This window comes from Hippocampus zosterae, chromosome 7 (genome assembly GCF_025434085.1).
Source record: "Hippocampus zosterae strain Florida chromosome 7, ASM2543408v3, whole genome shotgun sequence".
Taxonomy (NCBI): domain Eukaryota; kingdom Metazoa; phylum Chordata; class Actinopteri; order Syngnathiformes; family Syngnathidae; genus Hippocampus; species Hippocampus zosterae.
In genome coordinates this window covers 2,424,081-2,445,714 of record NC_067457.1, presented here as the reverse complement: position 1 = coordinate 2,445,714, position 21,634 = coordinate 2,424,081, and the positions used below count along the sequence as shown (strand labels likewise).

The following is a 21,634-nucleotide window of genomic DNA, read 5'->3' as shown; positions in this document are numbered from 1 at the left end:
GGACATTTTGAGAATGGCTGAAGTAAAGGCTGTCATGAAAAGCAGCCACCGACGGATGCACTTTGCTCACGGAGGCAGAGAAAACTGGCGCCTCTCAACCGCCACTTTGATCACGCAAAGAGGAGGCCCAACGTCGGCTTAATCTCATCAAATTTATCGGGTAAACATAGCCCGGCGTGTTCAAAGGAGCCTGTCGCCGTGTCCCAGCGGGGACGGCGGGGGTCCGCACACGTCTGCCGCGGCTTGGGAACAACACTCCTATTTTTTTCCTTCCTTTTTTTCCCCTTTTCCTCTTGCCTTTAAAATGATCGGGTGTCAAGAACGGGCTTTTTTTTTCTACGTCTACCGCGATGAGATGTCAGCCATAAAACATTCTACATGAATAATGATAGTATGAATGACAAGAATGAATATGTCATTGACAAACAAAAATCAGAATTAAAATAAACAATGGCGATCAAGACGATTATATACTTTGGATAAAATACAATGAATTATTATTTTTATAACCTGTTCATATTATGGAATGATTTTGTCTTTAATCAGAAACACACAAACATGTTTTTGTGTCGGATTCAATAAATAATTTCAATGGAGTTTAAGTTAAGTGAAATGAAGAAAAAATATTGTAATGAATTTCAAGCTTGTGTTCAACACAAGCTAGTTAAAAAATAATTAAAAAGCATTTTTTGCAGCCCTTTTGATTTTTGGGTGTTTTAAGCATCCCTGCTTGCCGCTTCCTCTTTGTTTCCAGCTGATGGCACCATTGCTCCAAGAATTCCCCCCCCCCCCCACCCATTTTCTGTGGAAGGTTCACGACAAGGACAATATTGGGCTCCATTTAGCAAATGACTGTCCCTTTTTTTGATGTCTGATCATAAAAGACATCCTCTTATTGCGCTGCTTGATCTCCCGTCTTTGTAAAACAGATGTGAAAATAATGCAACACGAATGTCCTTTGCGGGAGATACTTTGCCTCCATTTACTGCCGCACTCGGAACCAAACCCTCGGCCAAAATTGATCATTTGGTCATTTGTTCAAGTGGAACAACTTCCTGCACGGTGCTACCTTGACTTAAGGGTTCAGTTTGTTTGCTCGTAACGCTAACCATTTCCACCCAGACCCTCTCAAATGCCAAAAGATGCTCTTTTTCCCACTCCTTCTGCTTCAATGTCTCTGAACCATTAAATTGATTTTCATTGATTCATCAATGAATTGACGAGTTGTGACAGAATCACTGCCCCTCTAATTTCAAGCTGGAATCGAATGGACATCATCCATTCGCAAAGCTCACTTCCTTGGGATCCACGGTTAATTTGGAAAGTTGGTCAAAATACCCCGTGAACTGATTGTGGCCGAGTGTTTTTAAGTTGTCTGTTGCCATCTCGTTGCGGAAGCTCACTTTTAAGTGACCATATCGCTGTACTGCGCTTCAAATTTTTCTCCTTCTATTTGTGCATTCTCCACCTAGTTGAAGGTTCGTCGGCAGCTATTCAACACAAAATCGCGCGGAATCTTATTGACGGACGCAGCAGAAGTGGGAAACCGAGACGGGCCACGGTCAAGGTGACGTCGGCCTGAGAAGCGAGGACGCAATGTTCCCGCTCACGATGAGTTGGGCGATTTCATTGATTACCTCCAGCTCGGCAGCGCTGCCAAAGTCCCCTTTGTGAGCCTGATACTTTTTCATCCAGACACTTCTTTTCAATCCGCCATCATTATTGCTCCGCATGTTGTCTTCGTCACATTGTGCGAGTTGACAATAAGATGGCCGGCATTGGCCGTCGTCGATGACCCTTCCCTACCCCCACTTACGTCCCTACTTCACTTCAGTGAGGCCTCAGTCGCATTCTGTGCGCCGTTACGCTCACCTATCCCTTTGCTCATTTCTGTTGTTTAGCGTTTGAGTCACGGTCAAGTGGGATCTGTGACTGTGCCTTTTCATTTGGAGGGGGGGGAGAAGCCGTCCAGGGAGGTAATTAATGCCTTTCCAAAGCCCAACCTTGAAATGCGGAGCACTTTATTTGCCAGACAGACGGATCTGGTGAATAGAATGTTAGTCCAGCGCCCCCCCAGCCCCAACCCCCCTCACCCTCCGCAACTTTCCTTGTATTCTTTTTTTCCCCGCTCTATCAGTTTCATTCGTGACCTTTTCGAAATAACTTCAGCTTTCAAATGGGCCCAACAACCACGCAATCTGTGTTTAATGAATATCGCCAAACACCCTCCCAGGCCCCCCCTTGTGTCCGAATGGTCGCATACGAAATAATTTAACGATCAACTGGACCCAGGTGAATGTTCCTCGCAAAGAGATCGAGGGAAAGTGCCGCACTTTGTGTCATGACGTCGGTAATTGCTCTGGGAAGGAGCTCATGATTTGCCCCCTTTTTTCGCTGCCTGTAGACAATGGCATTTGTTGTGCCGATTGTCACTGCTTCGTTAAAAAAATTGGTTGGAGGAAGGCGTTTATTTTTGCAAAGCTGGATGACGCACCCAGCCGTCACATTTTGAGGAAATACAAGCCCATTGTGAAAGTGCAAAAAGTTTCGCTCGCATGCTACTTTACTGTGTTACCGATCATTATTTTTCCCCTTTGGGAAAACACAGATATTAATGTAATTATGTATGTATTTATTTTACTTGTATGTATGGCACATTTGCCACAGCCATTTGAGGAAATGCGATTATCTGCGTAGTGGGCGCCATGTAGCAATGTGAAAGCTCAACTAGTCCTTGCAATTTCCAACTTTGCTGAGCTGTGTAAACTTTTTTTTTTTTGGTTCATGAATGGGAATGGGAGGCGTTTATTTGAGGTAGGTCTTCATTTTTCTGATGTCTGACGAAATGTGGTCTATGAGAGCAGGATGTCACAGCAATTTTGTGGGGTTTTTGCATTAAAAGGCAGCCATTTTGCGAGATGTCACCAAATTAACATTTTGTCCTTTTTTTTTTTTTGTGGGTTTAAAAATGACATCTCAATTATACCCGATTTTGAGCTGGCCTCTGCGTGTTATTAGTCCTTGCTCTCAAAGCCATGTTCTTGAGATGTTGGCGCAGTATTTTGTGCTCATGGGTTGTTTAAGGCATGAATGAATATTCACGGGCATTTTTTAATTAGCGGTCGGGGACAAGTCAAGGTTGCGGAGGCTTGACCAAAAAAAAAAAAAAAGGAAAGTTTTGAATGTCATTTTAATTTGAAAGCCGAGATATAGTTTCTTCACCATTACACACTCACATTGTTGTAATCCGTGATGAAGGCCTCTCGTCGTTTTGACCTCGGTCGTCGTCAAACAGCAGCGGACATGACAGTCCGACACGAGTCGGGTGCTTTAAAAAAAATGAATAAATAAAACCCCCCAACGCAACCCCTCCTCACTTGTTCTAATTCAGCCGAGGAGCCAAAGCAGATTGGCTCTTTTCGGCAGCCCCATCAGTGACACCAAAGTCTAAGCACTCGCCGCTCGCCATGAAAAGCCAGGCGAGATTTATGATGTAAACAAACGGATCTTGTTGTCGTACACATGCGTCCTTTCCCTTTTTTCGCGGATTTGTCGCGTCGTCGGGGGCTCATCTTTAACAACATGCAAGTTTGCGGGATAAGCCCCTTTTTTCCTCCACCCCGCTTGTACTGACTCCATTTCTTTTTGTGGGATTTGATATTTGATTGGCAGTGGAGGGTCAGAGCAGGGTTGGAGGACGGTGTCGCACAAACAACTGTGTGTTGATGCAGAGCACGCTTTTTTGCATTGGCATTCACGTCACTCTTAATGAAATTTAACGAACTGCATGGGACAGGATTCAGGAAACCTTTTACGTTCTTAACAGATTAATAATAATAACTTCGAATTTGAAAGTCAATTTTCATTTTGCCATCCAAAGCCCCTTTCTCTGTCTTGTTTTGGTTGTTTGTAGTAGCTTGACATGGAAGCTGTATATTTTGTGATTTGATTATTTTGCAACTAAGCTAACACGCTAATGTTTGTAAATTTCCCGCCCCCCACTTTTCGTTTCTTTTCCGCATCCTCAATCACGTGATCTCTTCTCGCTGACACTTGTCTATATGGCCCACCACGTTTGTCCGCTTGTTTGTTTGTTAGCCCTGCAATTCGTTCTCCTTTTGCTTCCTCTCTCGCTTATCTCACAAAGTCACGCACACTCACTCGTTGGCTGACAGCGATCAGTATAGCTTTCAGACGCTCGTCTGGCTGTGCAAAAAAACAAAAACAAAAAAAAAAAACAAGAAAAGGCCCTCCCATGGTCCCCTCGCTGTCCTCGGGGCTCGTGTGATTGAGTGACTTGCCGTGAGTGTGGAGGGAGGGCGCAGATAATAAGGGAGGGAAACATAAAGACGCAGGGTGATGATATGATAACATCCCCTTCCTCCTCACCCCCCCTTCCCCTTCTAGCGCATCACTTTCTTCTTCACCATCCTACCCCCGGTGTCTGCAGCCCGTCCCGCGCAGCGCCGTAAACCAGAAGTGACATGTGACACCCGCTCCCCAGTGATGTGCTGACAAGCGGGTACTAGAATAGGTGACAATGTTCTTTTTTTTTTTTTCCCCCTCCCTCCAAGACTGGCTTAAGTATGGAGGATTCATGAAGTATTCATGAAATATATTATGAATCATTGGCTTCTCTATCGCTGTTTTTCAAGGCATTGGAATTTTGCTTGAACAGAAGGAGAACAACAGAAGGGTTCATGCACACACACACATATGTTTGTGTGTGTATATAACATATTTTTGCTTAAGTTAAATTGGCTCCGTTTTTTTTCCTCCCCGCCACAGATGATTCTGGCACTTCCTTGACCGCAAATACGTTGTACAAGATGAGTTCGCTGTGTTACTTCAAAAAAAAAAAAATCTGCAGGCTTTTGAGCACTTATTACCATAACACAACATTAATAATTAGATTTTTTTGTGCAAGAAGAGATATAAAATTGCACTTTTTTTCCCAGAATAATTGATCATTTTTGATTAAAAACAGTGTAGCTAATCGCAGAGCTACCAAAATCATATTTGAACATTTTCCGAAAATGTAAAAATTCCATGACAGCAGTTAGACATGGCTGCAAGTCAGACATTTTCAACAACAACAAAAAATCACAAAAAAAGCTAATTTTTTTAGCAAGCATATTAGTATTTCTATATTGACGTCGTTAGCCTGATAAAATAATTGCCTAAGTCATTTTCAAACATTACATTGTAACCACTGTGCGTGATAAATATATACTGTACATATATATATTTTGTTCTTATTTCCCAAAAATGCTCAAATATGAGTTAGACATTTGAATAATGCCATGACAATGTCTTCTTTTTTTGTTTTGCAAATTCCATGACAAGGCCCGAGGACTCCCGGGAAAGTGCTCGGGTGGTTCAGGACTCTGCATATTGGGGGCTTGTCCAAGCGTGTGTGCGTTCGGGGGAGGGGACGGTGTTCTCATCAGCATGTGAATGTGTCCCCCGCCATGTGAAATAACAAAGTAACACCTCAATATGTTAGCGATAATCATCTGGCTAAGTCCCGATGCGCGTCCCGTCGTATTCTTATGCTAATCAAGTCTGCCATTGGCCAGCGACAATGGTCACGTTACAAGAAAAGGCAAGATAGTCTTCGGCGAGTCCATGTCCACTGCACGCACACACCGGCAGGCCCAGTCGTACGCCTTTTGTGTCTCGCTTTTTTTTTTCTTTCTTTTTTTTTTTTCACGACAGTTTTCAATTTTAGATAAGAGCCCGCGAACAGACATCAAACTAAAAATGAATCGCAAATGGAGGTCAAAAGTAAGTCTCCTTCCAAAGCGCTTTATTTCCCAGAAAGTCCAGTCCACTGTAGTGTCTAGTGTATTTATTCATGTCAATACTTGAAAGTTAAAAGTTGTGTGTGGAGGTTATTTTTTATTATTATTTTTTTCTTCATAACAATGTCTGTTTTTGAGTTACATAGTCGTGATGGATACTTCAAATATGACTTGGGCGACTATGTTATTAGGTGACAATATTTTCATGATGAACAAATTGTATATTTCCTGACAAAAAAGTTTTCTTGATTGAAAAAGATTTTGCAAACAAAAGCGGCATTTCCCCGTCAGAAACCAATTATTCGCAGCCATTTTTTTATATTATCTTTTGAGAAAAACAGGCATATGTTTGTTTCAGCAAGTCATCCATTTTTAAGAAAAATAAATATTTCTCATTTTGCGATAAAAATAAAACCCAGACCAACTCGCCCGCCTTTTGTGTCTAGCTCTTTTTTTTTCTTTTATGACAGTTCTCAATTTTAGGTAAGAGGCTGAGAATAGACATCAAACAAAAATGAATCACAAGTGGAGGTCAGAAGTAAGCCTCATTCCAAAGTGGAGCAACGGGTTAAAAGTGAAGGTATTTCTTTCGACAAAAAAAACTAAACGTGCGTGTGTGTGTCTGTGTGTGTGTGCGCAGGTTTGTGTGGAGGTGTCGGGCAAGGAGGGGGAGGTGTTTGGTGAGCCTTGTGTAGGTAGCCACAGGCTAATGGGCCGCTTGGTTGCTGGGCTTGCCAGGTAGCCTGTCAGGAAAATCCCTCCTCCACTTTGCTGTAATCTCACCTTTCTCTCCGGTGCTAACCTGGGGAGGCCCACTTTATTCCCCCACAAGCCCCACCATTTCCCCCCTGACGGCTCTGCTCTATCGATTCCATCCCGCGAATCGACGCAGTCTGCCCGTCTTTCGCACCGGCAGTACTCCCCTCCCCGCCCCATTCCTCCGTGTTCCTCTCTCGCCTTTACATGTTCCTAGCGCACAACCGCAGCGAGGATGTAGCAAAAACGGGCCACCTTTTGATTTTTCATTAGGCGCACCACCATATTTTAATGTGGGGTGGAATGGAGAGCCCCCCACTCCCCTGCCCCAACCAAGCCTTGGAGAGCTCCTACAATCAAAGCCCTCCATCAATTTGTTCCCTTTTTGTTGGGTCCGCACTCCTCGCCGACGCCATCATCGTCTTCGGGCCGCTCAAATGACTCGACGGCTTGCTGCTATCACAGAGGCCCGAGCTTCAAAGCCCCCCCGCCCCACCACCCGTTGTCACCCTTCGGACCCCCCAGGGACACTGTTTACTCCATCTTTGATGGATTGTGGTCATTTTAAGTGAAATGGATGCCTTCAAGCAAACGCAATCCCCCCCACCCAAAAAAAAGACTCCTCACCTCACTCTTAGCGCACTTATTTTGTTGTTGTTGTTGTTGGGTGACACACTTTTTTGCGTTTTCATGGAAGGAGAGTGAACACATTGAAGGCGTCGAGTGGAAAGCCACCAAAGGCGCCAACCTGTGAGCTAATGAGAGGGGCCCACATGCTGTTATCTGAGGCACCCGGCTCCTCTTTTCTCTGCCGTGTGTCGCCTTTCTTTCCAAAGGACGCTCGCGCTCTCTCTGTCTCTCTCTTTTTTTTTTCTTATTTTCCACGTACAGTAGCCCCTCTTGCGAGCGAAGCGAAGGAAGTTGGCAAAGACGGAAATAAAACAAACGACACCCTCCTGTGCTTGCTTACGTCTAGGGGAAAAAAATATTCAAGCTTGTGCTTCACTGTATTGCGCTGCTCGATTTCCACTCTGGATGGCGGAAAGGAAGTAAAAAGGGCCACATTGGAAAAGAAGGATTTAAAAAAAAAAGATTAAAGGCATATATTTTCTCAACAAAAATCTGCTTTTTTTTTTTAAAATAGAAAGTTGAATCTGATTTTGAAGAAACTGTGTCTATTTTCAAGAACAAACAGGAAAGACAAATGTTTCATAATTTGGGGAATTCAGAAATAATTATTTGTATGTAAGAATCCAATAGTGTATGAGGAAAAAAAAGTTGTCTGAAGGCGTAACATTGGAATTAAGAAAATCCGCTCTTTTTTTTTTTCCATTTGCTGACTTGCGGCGCTTTTCCGCCACGTCCTCCCTCCTCTTGTTCTTCCTGCCGGGAAGCGAGGGAAGATGCCACCTTGCCACGAAATGGCTTAATTGCACTTCATGTCATGCCTGCTGGCCAAACAGAGCATGGAACTTCGGGGGCCCCTCATTACACTCTACCTCTGGTTTTTAATCTTTTTTGTCTTGTATTCAACCCCCCCCCAAGAAAAAATTATATTTTTCTTTTTGTTTTCTTGTTATTTTTCCTCCCAAATATATATAATTGTCAATTTTTTGAAAAAAATTTTCACTTGAAAAAAAAATCTGACTTAATTCTGTTTTGTTTGATATTTTTTTAAATCCAGAAAACGTGACACAAAAAAAATCGCATAAAATAAAGACTTTTCTCAAAAGCGCAACTTTTTTCACATAAGAAAAAGATTCTCTAAAAATACAATTTCATCCCCCCCAAAAAACTTTCCTTTCTTCTTGAAAATAAAGGGCGTAGGACTTTATTGGCAGATTGCGACTTTTCAAATATATGATGGAAGTAGACCAAAAAAAAAGTTGAAACATGTTATGATAATGAGAAAATACACATAGAGGATTATGCAAAATGGATTAGCATATCTGGTGTGAATGTTCTGCATGCATATGTAATTATGTTTTGATGGGTGACAAAGAATGTCCCCCCTCCCCACCCCCCACTTCCTGACAGGACACCAACACCTGCACTGTTTTGACGACGTTTGCATCAAGTTCAAGAAGTACCTTTGTACGTTCTCGCATGTGCGCCTGTGGGAATAAGATGCAAAAATGTTCACCCAAGATTAGAAATGTGACAAAAGACAGACCTTTGAAAAGGATTTAAAAAAAATAGTCTGCTCCTCCCTTAATCTCGGGAATAAGCGACCATTCTTTTTTAGATGACAGAGCCTGATTTTATTTAAAGATGCTGGCTGTGTATCCATTTACATGGGATATGAAAAGTCTACACACCCCAGGTCAAACGCCAGGCATTTGTGATATTGAGACATGAAACGTGAGATCAATGCATTAAATGACCTTTGACCTTTGCAACCCAATTGGAAAAAGACGACCCGCAATGAAAACCGTAGCCTCCGAGGATGATTGCCTCCCGTTATTTTCAAGTCGTATTCATATTTTGAAGGTTTCCAGCTGCAAATGCACATTTTTGTCTGCTTGTTATCAAACGTGTCAGCGTATTACGGCGGCACACGTCGTTGATGTTTGACATGAAATGGCAAGGTGCTAATCATTGCGGGCAGGTGTTGTTTTCCAGAGGGGGAATCGGAAAAACCCGCCGCCGTTTCCCCCGTGCGCCCGCGAGCGCGGCGGCGGCGCTTTCATTGCGCTGACATTTCCCCGCCCTTTTGTACCGTTTTGCTTTAGTTACCCGTCGCATTGCGGAAGTGCTTCACACACAAACACCTATTTAGAAACACGTTTGTTGTTTTTGAAGACATCGGAATCAATGGCACTCGCGACGCTCCTTCGTCTCAATTACGGCTGCAAGTCGGCGCTCCCCCGAAGTTGCACCCAGGCTCTTTAGGATGAATCTCCACTTAAATGCAATACGTGGGTGTTTTTTTTGTTTTTGTTTTTGGGTCTCGGTTTCTTGATTCGCCTGCAAAATCAGGAGCGCCTTTTGCAAATTCACGCCGTTGTTGCTTACTTGATGTGTGAAATTAGACGTAGGGTCCTCTAAATTTGTGGACTTTTTCTCTCCCTCTAAAAAATATTCCCTTTTGTCTTGAAAACATGACCCAAATTCACCAAAATATTCAACATTTATGAAATTTAAAAAAGGACTTAATCTCAAAAAATATATTTTGTTTTGTTTCGATGAGATAAGCAATTTTTTGTAACTTTAAAAACGTGACCCCATTTAATTTTAGATTTATAATCAATAAAATCAAAAGTAAAAATGATATTACCCTCAAAATGTTGTGATTTATTTTGATAATCTATGACTAATAATTTTTTTTAATGACAAAAATTTCAGATTTCTAATCCAAATTAATACCTGACCTCTATTTGAAAACCTTCATGAACAAGTCATTGGTGTCTCTTTCTGCTCAATTTTCAGCTCATTTCAAATGAAAAGTAAATGCTGCAAAATGCCCCCCTACGAAAGAAATCGTCCTGTCAGCCTGTTTATCTTTTGATATTTTTTTTTGGTGGGGCCCATCCTCCAAAAACAGCGGTGAAGCAGAGCAGGGTGGGCTTTGTTGGGGCAGGGGGGTTGGTTGTTGGTGGTGCGAGCGAATGCGGCTGAGTAAACACTTTAGCGCCCGTGCTGTCTGTCGCCACACGCTCAGTTTAGGAGGGCACGCCGACAAGTTGTTTTTCCACGGGGCACCCGTCTGTAAACACACTCTACATTGCCACCCACTCCTGCAGGTGTCTTATTTTTGTCACATGTGTGTGTGTGTGTGTGTACGGACCAGTGGCTGATGAATTATTCCCTGTCTGAGTCCCAGCATTGGCGTTATCACAGAGGCTGCCGCTCTACTGGGAAGACAGCGTTGACAGTCACCCCCCCCCTCTTCCCCGGCCCCATCTGCCTCTAGTGCTCCTCTTGGAAGAAAAGATTTAGTGCTGACAAGTGCTACTTCCTCCTAATATCACCACAAACGTCCCACAGACTTTTCATGATTCCAGGATTTGATTTTACTCGTGCGGGCACCACCCCGTGGCACGAGTTGACCTCGTACGCGAGAAGAGCTTTCCCCCTTCGACTCCCCAGCCGAGCAAGGACCTCTCCAGTACAACAAGACATTCATGTTATGTTTTTCCTCATGTTTAGGGCCGCTGCTGTTTGGCTTAGCTAAATCTCGTCTTTCAGCTTCAAAGCGTCTTGGCTGCCCTTTAGGTGATTTTTGTTTTTTGTCAGTCCACTTTTTTTTTTTTTTGGGGGGTGCTTCTCGTTTGTCACCCACTTCCATTAGGGGGCCCTCGTGCTTCAGGAATGTCGTTTTCTTGTTCTTCTCAATACAAAAAAAACAACGGTACTAAGCAATATTTCTCAACCGTCTTTCTCTTTTTTGCCACCCCCACCCACCACCCCCCGTTTTCTTTTTTCCTTCCTCCTGGCAGAAAAGGTCACGTATCGCCTACAGTGACGAGGTGCGCAATGAGCTCCTGGGGGACGACGCCAGCTCCTCGGAGAGCCAGGTGAGCCGCTAATCAGTCTCGGCCTGACTGGACACCGACTGGTGTGGGAGGCCGACGTCGGGGCCTGGGGGTTGGTTTGGTGTGGTGGTGCTGGAGGGTGGGGGGGCGGTAGCGGGCTCCCCTCATCCTCGCCAGATCTGAGGACGACGCCGGCGTATTGTCACCAAGTCATGCGGAAGCAACACTGTTTAATGCAAAGCTGGGCCGACGCGGGGCATGGGACTGGCCAGATTGTTAGCACCCACCCGAACGCACGCACGCGCGTATGCACACACAATGCAAAGCAGCAGTTCAATAGCAAACCGCAGTCATGCCGCAGCTGGGTGTCGCTCCGTAATAGGCCCTCAAACACAAAACGGTCAAATCTGCTTCTTTGCACATCTGTCAATCAATGAAAAAATAAATAAATCACCCACTAGTGTGTTCAAGTTTACTCTTAGGGGCATTCAGATTATTCCTAAAAACATTTTTTGTACTTTCCTTAAATCTCAGTTTGACATGTCATGATTTTGAATTATCAGTTCCCTCCACTTGCATCCCACCCCGACTTTTAAGTGCAAAACAATTGCGCAAAAAACACGCACAAAACGCTGAAGATCTGATTGTTTCCATTCCACAAGCTGTCAAAAACAATCACTATAAACTCTGCTCAAAGTGCAAAAACAATTCAAGGATTACTCATCACATTGCAATGCTATGAGATCAACAACCAGTGTTTCCTTTCATGCAATTTTTTTTCACGCATTAACAAAACTAAAATATTCATTCACAGCGGTTTTGCAAAATAGGTCACGAATGTTCTGATCGCAAAATCCAACTTATTTTTTTTCACAATTAGAAAGCCCCAATCAAATCTTGTGTTTCTGAGAGTCTAGAAAAGTACAGTAGCAATCAACTCCTGCTTTCTTCCTCAGCCTGGTTCTAATTTGCAAGCGTGTTCAAAATTACTTGTTATCAGGACAAAAAAAATTGTTTATTGCATAGCAGCTATGAAAATGAGCAAAGCTGAATGTAATGAAAAAGATCATTCAGTCAATTTTATATGATCAGCTTTTTTTTTTGGGTTCCTATTTGTGCTTCACATTTTGTTCCAAGAGTATTTAATGTCGAAAATCATAATTTTTACACTCAGAATAAGACAAGAGCTGTGTGGAATTATTTAAGATCGCGACACACGCACAACAAAACCCTTGTACACAAAAAAATGGTAGCATCTGCTTCATTCATTCAATCATTTCATTTCATTAAAAAAAAACAAACATACCAAAGTAGAATATTCATTCACAACCTTTTTCTTTTTTGTTGCAGCCTTTAAAGTGCAAAATATGTCTTGTGTTTTGTATGCATTCTTAAAGATATAGAAACCTACGCCACACACACACACACACACGCACACACAACTCGGCCCAAACCTCTTTCGACTCATTTATAGATTGCAACAATTCAAAATGCAAAATCGTATTAGCCTAAAATAAATGAGATTATATTTAGAAGTAAAATAAGGCACATTTTCTTTCTCATCATCTCCTTATTACCATTTCAATGATCATTCACCATCTTCCAACATATGCCTGTGTGTGTGTGCATGTGTGTGTGTTGATACAGGCTGCGTAATTGATATGCATATTTGCCGGCAAATTAGCAAGACACAAAAGTGATGCGCGTAAGTGGGAAAGGAGATCCGCTGTCACCAATGTCACATTTGAGACGCTGACGGCCGCCGATCAAGGAGAAAAGAAGAAACGGAAAAGAAAAAGATTGTGCCGTCTCGTTTGGCATACCATTCATCTATTTTTTTCTTAAATGGCTTTTTGCAGACAGCTTGGGAAAAAATTCTGAGACGACGACAAAACATTTGAATGAGAAATAAAATATGTGCTACATAAGATGCACAATTTTTTTTCAAAATAAGCTGTGATAATGCAAAAATTATGTATCTTCAGATCTTATGTGGATCTCAATAAAAAAAAATCCCCCAAATTCTTCACAAAAAGAAAACTAAACTGGTACAGTGTGATGATAAAAATCAGTGTGACTGAAAACCCGGGAAAAAAATAGTTAAAATAAACCAGTTTGGCCTAGTTTTGCATTTAATGTTGTTCTTTCATTTCTAGTTCCATTTGTTTCTGAAAAAAGAAAAGAGAAACAAACAACAATAACTACCATAATAATTTGCCAAAAATTTGTATCTAAAAAAAACATTGAGATGCCTCTCAAATTATTTTTTGTTTTTATTCGGAATATAATTCAATACAGTCTACCCTAAAAATAAACTAAACAATTTTAGTTTATTTAAAAAAAAAAAAATTTAAAGATATTTTTAGTTTTTTAAAAAAATTATTATTTACTCAGTCAAGAATGAAAGTCGAGTATTACAGAAGTAGTAAACCAATATTTTGGGGACTTTATGACTCGTCCTGGTGTTGCATTTAACAACCTGTGTCAATAATTTTTGTGTTGTCATAATGAGAGTACGTATAAATAAATATAAAAAACAAACCAAAAAAATTTTTCTAAAAAGATGGCGGCGATCGGAGAGAGAAGGGACCAGAAGGGGCAAGGAGGGGTCAACGAAATCGTCGGCCGTTTGTAAAACGGGGGCCCCGGAAGTTGCGGCGTAGGCCCTTGCCGCCGCCACCGATCATTACGGCTCCCAAATGTGCCGGTTACAAGGCCAAAGGATTTCCAGCTTAAGGAAATAGGCCAGCGTCCCAAGTTGCGATAATGGCTAAAGGACCATTTAATAGAGTCGCACATTTATTCGTTATCTGTACGCCAGCAGAGGCGGAATTGGCGCTATCACGTGCTAGGCACATTTTTTTTGTTTTTTTTTCTTCTCCCACACGCACACATAAACGGAACGCCGAATAGTTTCGATTTCAGTGGCAGCAGAAGGCTTGGCCACGAGAGATTGCGCCGGTTTCAGCCGGCACCGACCAGATTTTCCCGAGCTACAAAGGAAGCACATTACCACTTGTGTCGAATTCCGTATTGGGGTAGGGGGCGGCAGGGAAAAAAAAAAGAAAGGGAAAAAAAATCTTTTGTTGGGGGGAAAAAATGCTGATTATCATAATGGAAAAATTGCAGCAGTGCAATTTTGAATGCTGGCTGGCTGGCACCACAAAAACACAAGGCGAACACGGCATAATTACGACATTCACGGCGTTCCACAATGCGAGCGGCGTCGTTGGCCGCGCTAAAGACGCTGTCGGGCGAAGGAAAATCAAGCTAAAAAAAAACAAAAAAAACCACACACTTCTCAAGCTTGGGCAGGCTTTTGTGCAAAGTCCTCCCGTGAGGATTTGCAATCGGTCAGGCGGCACAAACCAGCCTAGAAAAAGTTTTGTTTGGCGGCCCATTGAGCGATCGTCAAATCTGCTACACTCTCCAATGAGCCCCCACATCATCACCCCCCCCGCCCCTACTCCCCGGCCTTAGCGTCGTTTTAAACTTTGCCCTTTTAAATAAGCCAATCATGCTGTGTGCATCTTGTTAGCTGCGACCGGCCGGCTCTTTCAGACGACGCACATTTTGTCATGTTTACCTTGCAAGTGAGCTTCTGTTTTTATTCGTGGAAAAGAAAACTAGATGAGTGAACTGCGACGATGAGTTAATGGCAACCCACACACTGTGGTGTCATTCAAAAACGCACCGTATTTTTCTTTTTCTTTTTGCTGATGTACACACCTGTTTGTGGGGGGGGGGGGGGTTTGGTGCTCTTCCTGGAATGCTCAAAAACTCCCAAATCTGCAAGAATTGAGTTGGAATTTGTAACAACACGTGATAACGGACCACAATTTTTCCGGAATTGTCGTCGCGGTAAACAACGTTAGCCGGCCATTTCTACGGAAGTTCGCCCCAATGCGGCGAAAATGGTTTGCTCGTGAATACAGAGCCTCACTTTTCTTCCCCGTGAAATTCATTTTTGATCGACTTCAGTTTCGGAGCCTGTTTTATCAGAAACGTGTCTGACTAATTCCCGTCGCGCCAACGCCGTGGTACTCGGCTACGTGAAATCCCATTCCAGAGAATTTACCCGACTGACAACTGAGCAACGCTAAAGTCCGTGTTTTGACATATTTCGAACAGAGCGTAAGCCCGTATGAAAGTGTGCTCCCTTTTCTGCGGCAACCTCCTTCCCCGTGATTTTGCGGCTAATGCTAGCTGATGGTGCCAGGCGGCGCTCTCCACGTCCTTGCCGTCGTTTAATGTGACAGTGCGACGACTTGATCTTTGTTTGTGCACCAAAAAGTCAGCGCTCGGCTGCGTTTAGCGCGTTTGTCTGCTGATTTCCGGGCGCGCGGCGTGCAAACAGAAAAATCGTCAAGGTTAATTTGCACGCGCCGCCGCGTGACGGATCACTCATCCTGGAAATATTTCCTCTCTCATTTCCTTCTCCTCTCTCTTTTTCTCTCTCTCTCCCCCCTTTTGCCTTGCTCTCGTGATGCAGTTGATAAAGTTACGCGAAGAGGTAAGTGCTTCTCTGACTGTTTAAATTGCTTTTTTTTCCCCCACCCCCACTGTCCCTCCACTGCAATTTCCATTTGCCCTCCTCGTCTGTTGCGCAGAAAATTAAATCGGGCTCATTTGGACCGACTTTGGTCTGAAGCGCTTAAAGGCCAAGTCAAAGATAATGAGTTCACAAAAATGCCAGATTCTCGAGTTTTTCTTTCTCTCAAACTTAAGACGGTGAAGAGTTTTGCCCCTTTTTTTTTTCCAAGCAACGAATCCATAACGTCATCGGTCAACAATCGTTTGCAATATTATCATCCTTGGGACCCATGCTGCGGTGCGTGTGAGCGAACACGATCCATCGCGTTTCGTCAACATTGTTAGTTTTGTCATGATGAAAACGACACACGCAATATTCACTCGAATCTTGAGAACTTTAAGTCAGACATGCCAAGCTGGGTGTTACATTGTTAATATCAATATTTAGCATTTGCTTATTTTTGCCGAAACCCCGTTCAGGCCCTACGAGACGGTTTGCTTTTATTCGCAGGTGTTGCAACGTACCACCTTTAAACGTTCCAGCTGCTTTTTCTCACTCTCTCTCTCGCCAATCTGCGGAGTTGCACTCCTTTTCATGGTGATTCATAATTTAAGAGTGCCAACCCAACAGGCCCAGATGCTGTGTTTTTTTTTTTTTGGTTTTGTTGTTGTCCTCGATTTTGCCTCTCTTCCTCCTACACTTTTGTTAATTTCCTCCTCGCCTCAGGGTCAGGAGACACCTCGCGTTTACCTCACCTGTCGACTCCCCTTTTTAAGCGGCTTCGGTGTAATCGGCCTCGATCGGGTGCCCCCTTTTTGCCGCCAGTCTTCAAAGACTGCACAGCTTATATGCACTTAAGCTTGGCTTTAAAGAAAGAGCAAAAAAAAAAAAAAACTATACTTTTTTTTTTTCCTTCACCCATCTCTCTTCAGCTGCAAAACATGTTTAAATATTTAGCAGCCATATTCACAGCTGTTTGACACTTGTAATTCCTCGTCTTACAAGTCCCAAACAAACGGCGCGGAAGATCACACAGTCAGTCTGAATCACAGCTGTCATCATTATTCACTTTGACTCACCCCCTCCTCCTCCGCCCCTTATTGAAATAATAAGGAAATCATCTGAACTTTGGAAAATGGTGATAGAAACCGCCCGTGTTTGATAGTGGAAGAAGGAAGGGAAAAAAAAAACGAGGCAGGAGAGCGAAAAAGAAGAGGGGAGAGAGAGGGATAGAGATTTCTTTTGAGCTCCAACTGCATTTTTCCGGGGCTTCCTGTTAATAACTTACAACTGAGGAGCGTTTCGCCACACGCGCACACACACACACCAAAAACAACAACAACACAATTTTCGCTCCTCCTCAGATGAAATTGTAGGCGTCAGATGGGGTGTGGGGGGAAGGATGCGCAGATGGAAGGAGTTTGCGCTTCTATTTACACAACATTTAGCCTGTAATGTACTGAAAGGCTCGGGCTGAGGTCACTTCTCTTTGTCCTGTAGATTTGGATCGAAAGGCTTTATTATTATTATTATTTTTTTAGATCACAACCACAGGAGTCAGCATCTAATTTGTTGATACCATACGTAGTAATATCGGTTTTGTCCTTCCTCTGATCGATGCTGTAAGCCAAAACAATACACTGCATTGCGATACTGACATGAAGTCCCAACCCCGGTTATCGATACTCTGATTTCGATATCAGTATTTTGTCTCGCCCGATTATCAATACTCTACTGCTTGTGTTAGCGACCCATCATAGAATACTGATATCGTTTTTTCATCCCACCCCTAGTCTTGCTATGGTGCTTTAAGATAATTGTCAGAATCCCATTGATACGCTGCTCTAGGTGATAACAATCCAATATAATGATACCAATAATTTGCCTTCCCCGTAGTGTCTACACTGCAGCCTCAGAGATAACCATGCCGTATATTTCCCCATATTTTGTTCAACTCCCTTGTATCGATAATTTCGACTATCCCCTTTCAGGAATTCAAATGAGTAATATATGTCATAAAAAACAGAAATCATTTGCACACTAATGATGCCTTGCATCAACTTTAGAAGTGTACTTTCACCGACAGTTCTGATGAATATCCAGATTATAGAATGGCAAGGAACTTCTTATTGTCTTGCCCTAAGTGAGGTATTTAAAAAATAAAATAAAATCCCGGTGGGCTTGTGTCACTATTAGGAGCGTCACAGCGTGTCATTATTGCATTCTTAGCGGCTGAACCCTCACCCTTTCGCCTCGGGTTCTTTTGCCGTCTAACTTGGGGCGCATTATTCTTAATGATCACACATGCGCGCACACACACACACACACACACACACACATCCAACTCTGCCACCTCCAGCGAGCTACCTTCCCCCAACCCCTCACCACCCACCCCCGGCCCAGAACGGAGGAAGAGAAGCGAGAGCGATTCAGGGGGAGAAGGCTTTGAAGTGGCTTCCCATCGCAGCGAGTCTGCCGGCCGTCTCTCCCCGAGACGTGTCACCTTTTGCCAAGAGGGAATAGAAAAATCACGTTTCCGATGGTAATGATAACATACTAATCACTTGGGCTTCTTTGAAGAAGCCTGGGGAGTGCGCCACTCTGTCAGTGTGCCCGTGCGCGCACTGCAGCCACGGTCGAGGTGTGTTGGCTTCGACATCGCGCGTCAATACGCAGCCGCCGCCGCCGCCGCCGCCTCAGCTCTTCCGTGGGGGCTCATTATATAGCCAAACACAAGGCTGTCGCCATCCGCCAAAGCCGCGCCACTGCGCCACCGCCTCCCATTTCCACGCCAAAGAAACAAAAAAACAACTCACTTCCTGCCGCTTGCTCTCTCCACATATCTTTAGCCTGCCCTTGCTTTTAGCTACGAAAAAAAAAACCCACTCCTGTATTTGAAACATCTGATATAGGAGCCGAGGGAAAGAAGGAGTTCTCTATTTTCATTCGTACCGTCATTTACAAATTTAGTTCCTTCCCTGACCAAGCAAAATTTTGAAAAATTTCCCTAGCCCTAGTATTGAAGAGATACCGATATATCTATTATCATTTTTTTTGTTCTCCCAAGTATTAACGCTGTCCGGCGAGAGCTCGCAAAACATTTTTTCACTGCAAAAAATTTAAAAAACAAGTCATTTCCTCCGCTGCCTCCCTTGCCATCACATTCACATTTGCTATTTCCCCCCCATCCTTAGCATGCACTGGCTTTTAGCGACTAAAAAGCCTCTCTGCGCTATTTTAAATGACATCTGTCAAGAAGATGGAAGCCAAGTTCCCTCCATCCCCTTCGTCTTATTGTCAAACTTTGTAAAGTGTGTCGACTCATTTGCAACCCTCCTCGCGTGTTTTCCCATTTCCTCTGAGTGATTAGCTGCTACGTGTTTTGACAGCGAAACCCACTCACCAGATTTTATTTCCCCCCCGCTCTCCCCGTCCCCTTCGCTCATGTGGTGGGCATCAACTCGTTTCGGTTTGTTTTTGAGTGTCAACAAACGTCGCATAGGAGAGAGGCCGTCAAACGCCGACCCTGTTTGTGTAAACATGGAAGTCTCGCATAAAATCGTGATCTTCAGTGTGCTCTCGTGAAGGCGGTGGAAATCAAATGTATTTGGTGCCCTGACAGCTAATGCAACGACAAAAGATCAATACTATACCGTAAAAACGTAGATTGCAGTATCTACATTTGGTCCCAAACGATAAAGATACACATCAATACGTTAGTATCAGTAAACGACCGTATGATATATGGTGAGATATGGTTGAGAGCTAACTTCTAAGTCTCCTTGTATTTGTTCAGTCTCTTAAAGGTTCCTAATGACCTCGGAATCGATGCTTTCGTTCGTCCGCGAATGGTTAAATGTTGTCATTGTCATCGTTGACATGCATGCGCTTGCTATTCCACGAGCACATTAAAAACATTGTTACCCGTGAAGGTTATTGGCAACCTCGGCGCCGCCGCGTCGGTCATGCCGCGTTTAGGCTTGGCGACGCGTTTCTTTTGAAATGCGTCCCGGTGCTCTCTCTCAATCAACGTTTGTGTTTTTCCTTAACGTTTTCTCCATTTTGTTGTTGTCATCATAGAGAGCGCATCTGTTGGACAACACAGAGAGGCTGGAAAGGTCATCGCGACGACTAGAGGCCGGCTACCAGATTGCGGTGGAAACCGGTACGTCGTCTTGTTTTGGATTGGGGTGCGATTCTGTGAGGGATGAGTGAGCGACGGCAAATTGGCTCGCTCAGATGGGAGGTAGGTGGAAATGTGTGTTTGTGTGAGCGGGTGGGGGGCAAGGGGAGGAGGATTGTGGGAAGGGTGGTGTTTGGCAGAGAAGTATATATATATATATATATATATATATATATATAAAGGAAAAAAATGGTTCCTTGACGCCTGATGACATTTTCGGGTGCACATCAAAGGTGAGGCAGGCTGAGAGTGAGAAAGCGAGCGACGCATCCCAAAGAGGAAAATTCATGCATATGCCGCACCGCACTGGGTGCGTCTTGCGTGCGTGTGTGTGTTTGGGTGTTTTATTAATTCTTACGAAAATAAACCTTCCAATTCAGGTGGAAGATTTTATAAATAAAACATCTTCAAACCAAACTTATTAATAAGGTTGTTTTTATCAGCCTATAATTCCATCACCTCATTTGGTTCTTAAATAGATTTAACCAGTTTGCGTCAACTTTTTATAATTTTTTTTTTTTGTATCCCGTCTCGTTTTCCTTGCCACGCCGTATTCCTCCGAGAGGTATCAAAGGCGAGTTCTTCAAGTGTCGTTCCGCGGCTTCCGTTGTAGTTTTCCAGAAAGTTTGTCAATTTACACTATAAATGGCGCGCGTGCGACATTGACACATTGAATAATTCAAGTTGAGGGAGGACTACAGACTTTTGTGTTTTTCTGCTCGTGTAACTATTCATGGGTACATAAATACAAGCCGCCGGATGCTTAAAAATGCGCGTAAACCGGCGTCGTCATCCATGCTGCAAATTCTGCGAAAGCCCCGCAGAGCAAACGCAGTGACTTGGATCTTTTATCTGTGGAGGGACTCGGCGCCGAGTGTTCAGGAATAAGCACAAGCAGGACACAACTGGACAAATCACGAACAAATGTATACAAACTCACTGCAACAAAATAACGTTTTGAGGAAAATTGCGTTTTGAAGCGGTCGCTTGACTTGTGAACTTTGACCCTTTCTGTCACCGCCGGTCGACTCATCCAAGTAAAATCCCGCCGAAGTCCCGCGTGCACCGACGGCAGGGTGCAGTGTTTGGTTGCGGGGGCGGATGGAAAGCGGGGGGTTGATGCCTCGCCCCGGCGCATTTAATCTGTGACCCCTCGCTTTACTCGCCTGTCGATCGCAGCCCCGTGCTCAGCTGCACAACCTGAAATGGCGACGCCTGCTCGGGTCAAACAGCCGATGCATCTGCAACAGAGAAGAAGGATACGCTGGGAATAGAAAGCGTTGCCGCTTTCCACAGCAGCAAGAATTTTTCTCGCCCGCTCTTGGATAGAAATGCGAAGCATAAAGAATAAAGCATCAAGAATAGAAACGGGTTGCTTAAAAATCGCAGTTTGCCACGTAACGATGTTTATGGTTTGGTTCATGGGCCAAATCTAAAATAGACCACTTGTTTTGGCAGAACGTTTGAACGATGACGTGACGCCGTTCGAAAGAAAAGACGCGCAGCCTTCAGCGTAGCGCTGGCCGTGATGATTCCGCAAATCGTAGGCTGAGCTGCACTGTATTTGTTTGCGCACGTACTTTTCTCCTTGCGCTTTACATCCGTTTTTGTGAAGGAGCCTTACCGACGGATCCCAATCTTTTTATCCCGTACTTTGACACGGACGACACACGTATGGCGTCTGTTTCTGTCACACAGGTGGCGCCACAAGTCGTTTTTGAGTCGTACCTGCGCCAATCAGAAGCCTGAAGGAAGTCCTACGGGGGAAAATGCGCAATCAAGTCCACAGTTGAGGAAAGCAGGGAAAGAACGCCGAGCGGAAATATCAAATGAGCAAAACAAAGCGCGGTCATGTCATTCATCCAATCGGACGTCAGCTGTG

The 21,634-nt window shown here is 43.8% G+C and overlaps 1 protein-coding gene across 4 annotated transcripts in view; it reads left to right on the top strand.

The window, feature by feature from the left end:
• vti1a (vesicle transport through interaction with t-SNAREs 1A) overlaps positions 1–21,634 on the top strand; it is a 65,905-nt gene that overhangs the window by 2,580 nt on the left and 41,691 nt on the right. For 2 of the 4 annotated variants that reach the window (XM_052070884.1, XM_052070887.1), the window contains exons 4-6: positions 11,000–11,077; positions 15,528–15,548; positions 19,650–19,734. In XM_052070884.1, the coding sequence (XP_051926844.1) occupies positions 11,000–11,077; positions 15,528–15,548; positions 19,650–19,734 (184 nt within the window). The remainder of the gene's footprint in view (positions 1–10,999; positions 11,078–15,527; positions 15,549–19,649; positions 19,735–21,634) is intronic. The other 2 variants (XM_052070885.1, XM_052070888.1) reach the window with 1 other exon arrangement.